This window comes from Mus pahari, chromosome 8 (genome assembly GCF_900095145.1).
Source record: "Mus pahari chromosome 8, PAHARI_EIJ_v1.1, whole genome shotgun sequence".
NCBI classification, from domain to species: domain Eukaryota; kingdom Metazoa; phylum Chordata; class Mammalia; order Rodentia; family Muridae; genus Mus; species Mus pahari.
The window spans coordinates 90371065-90383821 of NC_034597.1; the positions used below are offsets into that span (position 1 = coordinate 90371065).

General features: G+C 42.0%; 1 protein-coding gene across 20 annotated transcripts in view; it reads left to right on the plus strand.

Annotated features, from left to right (window-relative positions):
• Positions 1 to 12757, plus strand: part of Lmo7 (LIM domain 7) — a 202100-nt gene that overhangs the window by 161896 nt on the left and 27447 nt on the right. For all 20 annotated transcript variants that reach the window (XM_029541827.1, XM_021203121.2, XM_029541820.1 and 17 more), the window contains 4 exons: positions 1046 to 1163; positions 3139 to 3281; positions 4404 to 5040; positions 6508 to 6816. In XM_029541827.1, the coding sequence (XP_029397687.1) occupies positions 1046 to 1163; positions 3139 to 3281; positions 4404 to 5040; positions 6508 to 6816 (1207 nt within the window). The remainder of the gene's footprint in view (positions 1 to 1045; positions 1164 to 3138; positions 3282 to 4403; positions 5041 to 6507; positions 6817 to 12757) is intronic.

The window sequence follows — 12757 nt, forward strand, 5'->3', positions numbered from 1 at the left end:
AATACAAAACTTAGGTGCCCAAGGATATAGTAATATATGTAATATATGGTTAATTACAATGTGATAAAAAGGACTTCCGCTATCCCACCTTTTAAATTCTCTGTCTCAGACTCTGTCATTGCTCTCAGGGCTGAGCTGGCCCCAGCCTTCCTGAGAGATCTTTCTTATCTGTGCGGTCTGCACAGGGGTAGTAGTCACATTCCAACTCGGCTGCTAACTCTCGCGAGCAGTCTTTACTGCTAGGGAGCCGCTTTATGCTCTCTGAGAGTTTGAAGCCTGTTAGAAGATCATCCCCCCCCCCCCCCCCCCCGCCCCCAGTAGTCTTTAAAATATGTCGCAGTAATGGGGGAAAAGGTTTTGAAACCCTCTGCTCTGGCTTTATTGCCTGATTGTACATATATCTGTAACCGGGGGCTGCAAGTTAAGTTGTGAACTCTGCCTGATCGAGGAGAGGGTAATGGAGGTGGTTCTGATGGGCTGTGGGAACGGCTCGTGGTCTTCTGTGAATGGGTCCAGCAGCACAGCGGCAGAGTAGATCTTAGAGAATGGTTGAGAACATTGTTTCATGGTGTTGAACTTGAGGAGAATATATCAGGTAGTCACTAAATTATTTAGTAAGGGCCAGTAAAAAGAAGAAGAAGAAGAAAAAAACCAGCCACACTTTTACTAGGTTATCTTTGAGGGAATATGGACAAAATAGACAAACTCAGACAGGTGATGACTCCCCCCCCCCCAAGATAATTTTAGAGTTGACCCCTCTAAATACAAGCACTGGATTACCACTTTTAGAACTGTTCAAGATTATTTTGACTACTTTGTGGAAAAGAAAGCATCTCACATCTGAACTGAACACACCAGGCTCTTGTTTCCGCGCTTTGGAAAAACACCATTTATCGGTGTGGTGCTATTTCAGGGGCACTATCACTGAAGCATCTGGGTAGGGCAGTAGATATTTAGGTGGAATTTCTAAATATAAGCCCAGTCTTCATGTGAACCCTCAGGCCAGCCACAAGAACCTTTGTGACTGTGGGTGTTTCTGTGACAGGAGCAAGTCCATGAGCGATGTCAGCGCGGAGGATGTTCAGAACCTGCGTCAGGTGCGCTATGAGGAGATGCAGAAAATAAAATCCCAGCTGAAAGAACAAGATCAGAAATGGCAGGATGTGAGTATTCTACCACGAGGGCGGGGTGCACGTCTTGCTTCTCTTCAAAGGAAGTCTGTGTACTTAAGAGATGGCCTTCCTCGCTATTCTAGGGTCCAGTACTATAGAAAATGAGACCAAAGTACTGTCTTCTGTCTTAAAGAACACTGTAAAAATATAGAAGTGTGCTTATCTTCTGAGAGACTGTGAGTTCTCGAAGAGCGTGAGGTTTCTTCCTAGCGAGAGAGTGAGCTGCTTACTCGGGAGAGTGACTGACTTGGGTATGACGGCTAATTATACCTCTGCTAGAAAAAGAACATTGCTCAAGATTGAGATGGAAGAGGAACAGGATGTGTAGCTCTGATCTTGCCCTTAGTGGGGAGAGTTCTCAAAGTTACTTGGAGACCAGGATGAAATATAACTCAGAGTAATAATTGGGTTGAAGTCAGGATCTAGTGGGATTCAAAATTAACCATTTCAGCAGAGCTGGCCTATACAGCTTTTCATATAGACATAATGTTTAACCTTTATCTTGAATCTTAAAGAAGAAAGTTTAACCCTTTCAGTTGGATGAAGCAGTTATTGCAAGCTGTAGGAGGCTAAAGGACTGTGATTGATAAACATCTCCCCAAGCCCAAAGAAATTGGAAGACTGCTTCATAGTAAGAGCACTGAGTAACACCGTGAGCAAACACATCAGAGAAAGTCAGTGCTGATGTACAAAGGCACTGCTTCGCTAAATTGTACTATCCTCTTACTTGAAAGTTGACTGAATGAACAGGAAACAACACACAGGCCTCAGGGGTGATTCCATCCATGTTAGGGCACTTGCTTCATATGTGTGCTGCACCTAATGTCAATCCCTGCAAAACCCAGCAAAGAGTTCAGCATCACTTTACCAACTCACGCAATGAGGTTTTGATAAAGTAATTATCAAGGTGGGCTACATATCAGGGGAGGGCAGAGGAATATTTGGGTCACTTTTTTTCTTTTGGGAAAAGAGTTCATATCGATTTCAGGTTGCAGGAAAGTAGGAGAGGCCCTGGGTGGCCCTGAAGTTTAATAGGCAGACATGCTTTCCAAGGCCTGGGTGTGTGGCAAGAGGTCTGGTCTGGTCTGAGAACTTGGGTATCCTTCCCTTTGCACTGGAATTTCTCTTGGAATCCTTAGTATGGTGTTTCTCTGATTTGGAAATGGAGAAATATTTGTTGCATTCAAAATGTGTCAATCCCTGAGTGTCACAACTGGCTTAGGTACCTAGGGATAATTGTACCTGCATTAGGTACATTGTCCTGGCTGCTTTTGAACATGTTTTTGGAGATGTGGGAAGCAAGTGTGGGCTTATGCCTACATTATGTTCCCTGTTGTTCCCCTCCCAGCTTAACTTGATTCTCTGAACCTAATGGACATTCCCCATAATCTGCAATTCCACCTTCTGTAGGAAGAACTGTTCTTTTCCTTTAGGTCCCTCATTCTTTTTGGCAGACCTACCACACAAGGCACTGATCTTTATGTATAGTCTATCTTATTGAGAGGAGCCACATCTTATGCATCTTTGTGTTTCTGGGGGTTGAACCAGATAGAACACTCACTTGAGCTAGACTGTTCCAGAGACGTTTCTGTCCCTCTCACCACGGCACACATGTGAATCAGGGGTTTGGAGTGCTATGAAATTGAATTTGAAATATTTCCTGGCCAATCAGATCTAGTACCTAATTGCAAGCATTTAGCATTCTTTGAGAAATTGACATTGATGTGATACTTTCTAGGATAACAAAAGTGGGATCCCTCTTATTAGGTCAGGTTTTTCCAGCAGACACATGAGATAAAGGCTTGGTACAGAAACACTGGCTATAAAAAGCAAAATTAGGGCACCTTGGCACAAGTGGGAGTGAACGGTTTCAGCATTGTAATGGGATACTCCGGCATGCTCTTGCTGCAAGGAAAGGGCGTGTAGAAATTCAGGTATGACCAGGCTGATGTGATTTCTGGTTCAGGACCTTGCAAAATGGAAAGATCGTCGGAAGAGTTACACTTCAGATCTGCAGAAGAAAAAGGAAGAAAGGGAAGAGATTGAGAAGCAGGCGCTTGAGAAGTCTGACCGCAGCTCCAAGACATTTAGGGAAATGCTGCAGGACAGGTAAAGAGCTGGGCACCCCTTGTGTTTGGAGACCCCAGTGTCAGGAATGTAGGCTTTGTATGCAGTTGGGATGTGTGGTCTCCAGTTTTAAACTGTGATCACATAAGTGCCGTAGCAGTCAGGGCTTTGACGTATTAAAACAATGTGGCTGAATTAGTGATCCGAGTTAACATTGCTGAGGGGTATTTTACTCTCTTCTATAGAAAGAGGAGGTATTCTCAGTATTTGAAAACAACAAAAAACCCACTTTAAAGTGAGTAAAATAGACCTTTACCTTTAAATGAATTCTGTGAACTCTTTACAATTCTTTGTTGAATTGTAGTGGTAGAGGATAAGTTAGATTTTAAGGAAGTCTATGCAAGTGTGGATGTGTGGGCTTATTTATTCTCTGAGTTGTAAAAGCAGGATAAAAGTGAAATTTCCACTTCCATGAGTGAGAACTTAACTGTGTGGATCTGGGGGAGCTTGATAGATCAGAGAGAAAGCAAATATGCTTTCAAAATAATGTCGCAAAGGAAATATGCCGGCAGGTGAAATTAAACAAAGCTCCTTTGTGTCCAAAATGCCAATGATGAAGAGGTTCATTCACTTAGGTACAGAGGTTGCCCCAGGGGGGTGGGGTAGAGACTCCCTCCTAACTGCCAGATGAAGCTGTTTCATCCATTCTCTGTAAGTATGGATAATAACCTTGAATCTATTATAATTGCCCATGGGGATTCTGTCAAGCTCCATGAACTGACCGGATCTCTATAAAAGCTTGAGTCTTTTTGTGCTATTATTTTTATCAATATATTATAAATTTTATGAAGCAAAACTTGGCAAAATCAGATTGGTCGTCAGTCACCTAAAGCATTTTGAAAGACATAAATTTGTAGCTAAAAACCTGTGACTAATCAATGTTAAACCTTACTTATTTTATTATTATAGCCTTTTATGATTAAAAATACGCATTTGAGAGTCTCCTTAAGAAAAGGTCAGGTCAGTTTCTTAGCTTAAAAATTATGCATAATCCTGTTAGTGTTGTACTGATTTTTGTGCTCACTTTACATTTCAGTCATTATCTTACCCCATCTGGGGTCAAATGCATAACTCTGTCGTAATAGTACATTTCTCTTTGCTAAGGGAATCTCGAGGTTCTACAATTACGTCTCGGAGGAGGACCTATTCCTCTGATGACATCCTGGATGATGGAGTGCCCCCTCCTACAGTGACTCTGTCAGAAACCAGTTACCAGATGGAGAGACTGGAAGACAAGGCAAGAGCGCATCCTGCCGAGATGCCCAAAGAAGATTTCACAACATTTGCAAATAGAGAGGACAGTGTAGTAGCTGAGATTCAGCTTGCTTCTCATACTCCTGAAGAGCAACGTCTGGCCCCTTCGCCCTCTGCAGAACCACGCCAGGCCTCTTTATCTTCTGCAGAACTGCACCAGGTCCCGTTGCCTTCTGCAGAACCTTGTCAGGCCCCATTGCTGTCCACAGAACCACGCCAGACCCCTTTGCCTTCTGCAGAACAACCACACCAGGCCCTTTTGCCTTCTGCAGAACTGCACCAGGCCTCTTTATCTTCCTCACTACAGCGTCCATCCTCACTCGCTTCTCAGCAGTCATGGAGTACGAGAGGAGAGTCTACTCGTATTTCAGCTTCTCTCCCTAGAAGTTACCAGAGAAGCGATACAGCCAGGTTAACATCTGTGGTCACAGCGAGACCTTTTGGCGCATCATCAAGGGGAATCTCCTCACTGCCCAGATCCTACACGGTAAAAATGGCCTAGGTTTATTTAATTTGCCCCTAAGCACAATGAGTTGGGGGAGCTTACATAGAGGCTGAGTTGGGAACAGATATTGGATGTATAAAATGTAGATGATGTACATAAACAACTTTCACAACAATTTAGATCTAGTAAAAATGGGTGATTAGATTTTAAAGAACAGATAAGATACACATTAAGGCAGAACATTTATTTATTTTTCTTGTCATAGTTTTTGATTCTGAAGTATTAGGTTGGACCTTTTGAAACTATCAGCAGTCAGCTCTGTTTGGCTCCTATAATACTGAAGTTTTACATGGCTCTTGTTAAATGTTCTCAGAATTATATATGTAAGGTTTTGCCCTATCCTTCCTTCCTACCTTAGAACTTGATGACTTGAGTATACTTTTTTAAAAAAATAAAATGTCCATTTTAGTGCGGTCTGACTATTTAAAGGTCATGGTTCTGTCGGTTCCACCCATCTACACTTAAGATCTTAAAATCCTGTCATACAGATGAGAAGAATTATGGCTTAAAAAAATTAGTGTTTGGGATGAGAAAAGCCTGCCTAAATCACCCAGGAAATCCCCGACAAGCCTACTAAGTAAATTATAGACCTATTTGATTAAAATAATTATAGACCTATTTGATTAAATCTATATCGCAGGTACTATTAGCATAGGACAGTTGGCGTCACTGTTGTTATTTAAAGGCATTGCAAGTAAAGGGTTGACAACTCCCAAGATGCTAGGCATTTCCATCATTTGATAAGAAATAAAGATAAACACTAGCAATGGATGTAGAAAAACAAGTTGGCCCACTCAACACAAAGGAATTCACTGAAGCACAAAGAAGCAGGTTTAACCTCGTGTTTAGCATGCGGACAAAGGTAAACAAGTTTTTCACTCATTGGACTTAGAAATATTTTAAATGTTCAAACTATTTGGTGTTGCAGAGGCTGAAATGCAGGCGTCTGTTTTCTTCGTAAAGATGACAGGCAGGTAATGCAGTTATAAAATCTTTGATCCAGTGAGTTTTTGGAACATCTGGGCTATAAAATAAAAACTCCATTTAAAAAGGTGTGCTCCAGTTGTTTGCATTGCTTTGGGCGAGTGATGGACAGCTCAAAAGAATTTAAGTAGCTATCAAATAGATGAATGATTGATATCCACACTCTGGGATTTCTGACAATTCAAAGAGCTAGTTTGGAGTTGTACCTTTTGACTTGCAGTGATGTGAACAAACAAAGCTAGTTTTAGAAATCTATACATAATAGCACTTTTATCAGAGCAAGTGTTTCTGTGCACGTGCATATTTTGTAGTGTGAAGGAACACAGTCCAAGCCTTTGTCAACAGTTACCTTGCTGTGGCAAATATGTGTCACCTTAGTGACTTTAAAATACTAATAAATCTGTTTAAAAAACTGACCCTAAGGCTAGCAGAATACTGAGTTTAAAATGATGTGTCCTAATTTAGATGGATGATGGCTGGAAGTACAACGGAGATGTTGAAGTTGTCAAGAGAGAGCAACTCGATTCGGGCAGAGCCACTGGCCCGAAGCCTGACTCCAGCCACTTTATTTCGGGCTCAGCCAGTGAGAAGGAGGTCATAGCTACAGGAGAAGATGCGGTGAACTTGCCCTCTCCCACACTCCCTTCCTCATCACTCTCCCACGACCTGGCAACCTCTTCCAAAGCCACGTTCTCATCAATGTCTGGTCTGGATTCAGTGTCTGACTCTGGAGAAGGAAGAGGCTCACCACTGAGGGAAGTTTCCAGGTCCCTGGTAAGTTTTAGAGGGTTCTTAGCCATGTGACTCAGATACTTCAAGATTTTAATCTGGAAACAGTTGTTTCAGCCTTTGACTTTACAGTACAGGTTGCTACTTGTATTACACAAAAATATAGTATGGTCTATTTTTAACTGAGTGTGGGGGCAGTCAGTCCCTCCCAGCTTTTAGTTTGTAAATCCCAGACAACCTTCATGAGCTGTGTCTCTAGAAACTTGGTAGACCAGTCTCTTGGGGGGGGGTTGCCTGAAGTTTTTATTATTCTACGTTTCTCCAGTTTCTGCTGCAGACCTTTAATGTATGTGTGAGTAAGCAAAGCCCTTCTCTGTGGAAAACAACCAGCTGCAAAGAGAGATTGTCCCATTTAGTGGATGCTTGTCTCTAGGGACATAGCATTTTGTTATCTTGTAAATTTTTCGTGGCTTCTCCTACTAATTTGTACGTCAGAATGGCAGCGTTTGCTGTTACTCCTGTCTCTGTGCGATCAATGAGGCTTGGTTAGAGCTTAACACCTGCCATTCTGAACATTTGGACTCCACATAAAACATACCAACAGATTACAAACAAATGGAATACTTGTAATGTTTCCTGTTTAAAACCCTAACAGATGGCTTTCAACAGAATTATTAGGTGATATATGTTTTTCAGTCTACACGTAAAACCCACTAAAAGTCTTTGTCAAGCAAACAAAGCTTCTACTAAACACACACACACACACACACACACACACAGACACACACACACACACACAGAAAACTTAACAACACTTATGTTAAGCAACTTGCTAGCTGTGTAAATCCCTTTACATAGAGGCATTTTTTAACTGTTAGCCTGGTCCCTAAATCCTTGTTAGTCTTACTGGAACATAGTTATTTTCCAAGTCCAAAAATAAAATGTCATTTTGAATATGTGAATAAAGTAGATTTATGTGAAATAGTTTTACATAGCATATTTATTTAGGTTTATTAGATTTTTAATTGTATAAGAAAATTTAAAACTGTCATCCTCCCTCCCTGCCTCCAGGCTATGACACTTACTTTGTATCTGAGAAATATGAGGGATACAAGGAAAAAAAATCCACGATGAATATATTGTTCAGAAATAATCAGCGTTAGCACTTACATAGCTTTTTGTTTTGTTTTTGTTTGGTGATAGGTGTTTTCTGGTTCCTGTTGTTTAGCTATTTTTCCTGTACATATTTCCAAATATATCTCTACAACAATTCTTTTCAGCTTGTAAAAACCGTCAGTTATAAATTACAAATACATTTTAAAGGAATTAGGAATTTATGGTCATCATTACAGGTCTCAATGGATGAGAACAGTGCCTGTGTGTACTTCACGGGGACCATAAGGTATCAATAGGTGAATATAAAACCAGAGGCAAGGTGTCTCTTGTCCTATGGATTTGTACGTTGCCTTCCTGCTTTCAAAGATCAAATGTAACAAAAATAGCTTGACGAACGTGCTGCCTGCTACGTGCTGGGCCCTCCTTCAAGGTGACAGCTGGCAAACTGCACCCATGGATTAGGGAAAAAAAGGCCATGTGTGGTGTGTGTCTGGGTGTGTCCTCGGCTGTTGGAACTGCAAGAGGCCCAGATGAACCTGGCTTGTTCCAGGTTTCATCACAGTGGATTTATGCTGTCGTCATTAGGTGTGAAACCAAATTCTGCTGTGGAGGATTTGGCTGCATTTAACCACTGGAACTAGTGGAGTTCTTGAGCAGTTTTGTATTTCCCATGGTGACTAGCTTGTCTCTATTTGGACTATCCAATTCTATGCTACCAGGAGAGTGTCTTATGGAGCTGGCTGACTCCAGAGAGGCTGTGCGTGCCCAACACAGCTGATGAGTGCCATGGTCAGGGTCGTTGTACATCAATCTGTCAAATTTGTGCTCAAAGCTCTCTCTGTAGCTCTACATGTTCATAGGGAGGAAGCTCTGAGAGGCTGAACACCTCAATAATCTGGTAGCTTTGGTAAAGCATGTTCTTCTGTTTTTTTCTCTTCGCTCCCCTGTGCTTTTGCTACTAAAGGCCTTACACTTGTGTCTCCAGGATCTCCCATGTAATTACCCTGTTCAAGCTCAGTTGCCACTGTTCAAATCCAGGACCTTTTCCTGTCCGTGTAGATGGTTAGAAGTAGCCTCAGGTGTGTTTGTTCTGTACCAAAGACTCAGTCATTTTGCTGTTGTAGAATCTGCTGAGGCATTCTATCCTTCGAATGAAGTTCAGGGAACTCTGTAGAGTACCGGTGTTCTTCATGAATGAGTTCAGAGTCCCTTCATCATACCTCCCCGTATGAAGGAAGCGTGTGCTGTGTTGAATGGGCTAAGCAGGCTTCACAGGGTTATATGAGTAAACTCTTCCCCCAGCCAAGTGACGTCAGCACCATCGTTTTTATTCTCACCCACAGAAAACTGAAAGCATAGATGGTCACTCTATCTTTTCAAGGTCATCCATGGCACTAAGTGTTGGGGTTGGGAATCTGAACTCGGAGTTTTATCCAAGACTGCCTACCTCTTACATCAGGGGAAGAGAGGTACCTAAGAAAGCTAGTTTTGTTTGGGCACATCAGATACGTTAGTCATTACTCTTCTCTATTTGAAGATGTTTACTCTGCTTATCTCTGTTTAATGCCTTTCAGGTTCTTCAAAGCCAGGCAAAACCACCTCTTTCATGATCCCAGTGTCTTATCTTCCTGGTTGGAGTTGAACCAACCACCCTTGAAAGTTAACTTCTTCCTTGTTGCAAATATCCTTGTCTCCCTTTGTAGATAGTCTTTGTACCTTTCAGTCAACATACAGTTGTCAGTTAATGTTGACTTGACCTACATCAGTGCTGGCTCGAGCTATGTTCAAGGCCTTGGTTACCAGCCTCAAGTGTTGATCCTGATCTGGGAGGCGATTTCAGATGCTTTTTGGTTCTTGAGCATGGAAACTCATGGGTTGAAGGATGCTTTTGGAATGCAAGTTCTGTGATGTTACACAAAAGTATTTTAAGAATGCAAGTTAGGAGGCAGAGGGTGGGAAGCCATCTCAGAACTGTGCTGATAGCATGGTTTGGGCTGTAAAGCAGGGAAGGTACAACTGTGAAAAGACCTGAACATGGGTGCATTCCCCTCTGCCCACAGGAGCTTCCTGTTCCTCCCCATGGCTGAGCTACAGGTTTCCTAGGTCAATTTAGGTTGCTGGGGACCAGAGAGAAGAGGAAGAGATTTGACTCGGAGTCCTTCCTCACTCTTCAACTGCCTTGCCTTGCAGACTTGGCTTTCAAGATGTCCCCTCTAAGCGTGTTTTTCTTAGAAGTTTCTGTTTTCTATCCTTTCAGAGCCTCTTGCTCTCAAACTCCACACCAGTCTACCTCCCAGAATCTCTGCCTCAGCCTTTGAGAACAACTCATAGAAGGAGAATAATAACAATACATTTGAAAGTAGGAAATGTTCTACGTGATTTTTGACTCTGTTTATGAACAGGATATGGTGCAGTGGTAGAGCATTTGCCTGTTATGAGGTTCTAAGTTCAATTCCCCAGTGCTGACAAGGAATCCTTTTAAATATCAGGGGTGTTTCTCATTCTAGTTAATCCCACTTAAACATCTCAGCCACTTCTGACTTATTTTTAACGTTGCTATGCTTTTTGAATTTTATAACTAATCGTGATTGAATTGTCTTCTGGCCCGTAGTAATAAAAGTATCTCAAACTGGCCTAGACCTCTCAATTCTCATCCCCCAGCCTTCCAGGTATTGTGTTTCTAATCATCACTCTTGTGCCTGACAATGAAATCACTCTTCAAACGATTCTGTGGAGAGGTGGCATATACCTATTGAAACTCACCTGAACTGAACTTATTTCAGAAATGCAGAATTTGAATTCAACCAAGCTGGCAGAGAGCTTGGGGAGCTATTGGCATTGTAAAATTTGGATGTAGAATAATCAGTATGTTCTATAAGTAGATTTCTGACAGCTGTGGGGAAAGGGGGGGCAGAGATACAAGAGAAAAACAGGAGGTGATAAGAGGAGAGAGGAGAAATGTGTCCCTGAACCCTGGTGGGGACATGCAGAAGGGTGAAGAAGATGGTTCATTCAAAGTTGGTCTGTAAACTTGAGAGCGCATTATTAAAAGTGTGAGCAAGGCAGCAGAAGGGAAAGAAAGCAGAGAGGGGCATTTCTAACTCTCACAGTGGTTGGATAGTGACATATGTAACTAAGATATGAAGATCTGCAGGAAGTAGAGCCTGTCTTGGTGGAAGATGCTTTACTTTTGAGACCATTGGACCTAGTCGTTTAAGACATGATGGTGAGTGCAAGTTCCTTAGGAAAGCCTATGGTCAGAATGGCTGTGACTGAGGAACTCCAAGATGAGAGAGACGGGGAAGGGCACACTGATAAGACTAAGATGTGGGTAGAGAGACTGTGGGGGTTGGGCAAGGTGGAGAGGGACAACAGGCGACTTAGAAGAGTGTTCTCCATTGGTAAGGGCCTGGTAGGATGCATGCCCGTTAGTTGGGCTTTGAAGATAGAAACTTGGAAGGCTTGAATCAGCTGGTCAGTTGGAGTGGGCAGGCCACCTGCTGCTCTAGGGTAGTAAGTATACAGAGGATGCACAAAGGTTTAGGTCTATCTTTGGTGAGGGGAGATGGCTCAAGTGTTAGAGCAGGGCCGTGACTTAAAGGCCACTTCCCTCCTTTTCTCATTCCAAGGAGAACTTGGCATGCACTAAGGAACTTTGTGCACAGCAATTAAAAGATTTTTTTTCTTTTGCTATTCTGGACTGTGTCACCCAAATCTGTTTTTAGTGTTGTTGTTTTTATTCAATGTGTAGGGTTTCCTAAGCCAACACATTTGTTGGAAACACCAGAAAGGAATAGTTTTCTTAGTGCGTAAGATGGACTCTGGTTTTCATTCCCATTGGTAGTGACATGGAAATCATAATTCATCAACTCTCGGAGAAATAATTCATACTCTGGTGACACCAGGTCTATCCTTAGACAATTAAAAGTCTCCTCCTGGCTCACCAGTAAGTGGTGCAATCTCACTTTCAGTGGGCATTTCTGTTCAAATTGTAGCCAATCTGAGGGAAACTGCTTTTAGCTTAAATGCTGAGCTGTTGATGGATAACTATTATTTTCTCTTTTCTGGCATGGACAACTGAAACTCCTTGGGTAATTCATTTCTTAGTCATCAAAATAATCTAGGTTTCCCTTGATAATTTATACTTTTGTCCCATCCAGTGCAAAGAGGTAACTCCTCAGTTGTCTTCTGTAGCTCAGACCCTTTGGCCTACATTCACATGGCTTAAAGTTTTGTTAAGAAGTTAGAGGGCCTGCCTGAAATCACTGTTAAATAGTTCGTGCATGACCAAATTGTAGCTATGTTTACATGTAAAAAGTCTTAGGCATAATCTAGTAGTACAGGAACCCAGCGCTTCACAGGAATGTCCTAAAGAATTCTATAATGAAGAAGTGATACAACTGGGAGCCTGTGACCTACAACCCTAACCCTCAAATAGTTATCACCTACTTAAATAATGTTTGAGTGTGTGAGTGTGTGTGTATACACATATGTATATGTTTGTGAAGGATGCTGTGCACATAAGATTGTCATTTGAAGGGAGAGCTTCAACCATGAAAATCCATTGTCAGATGGAGCAGGCTGTGACATTACATTCAGTGTCATACATGGGGTGACTTGGATAGTAACAGAAATTTCCCAGTAATTGTCCCTACCTTGTTCTGTCTTTGCTTGTGTATTGTTCTGAGTATGGACATGGCAGTCTGGTCGCTTGTAGCCACAGCAAAACCATCATCCTGTTAGTCGGTTCAGAGAGGTGGGTATCTGTTCTTCTATTTAACATGTTCAGGGATTTCTTTACTTTCATGTTCAGACTAGCCTTTTGAAGAGAACTCTTCTGATTTACTGAAGTTAGTTGTATAGCTCTTTC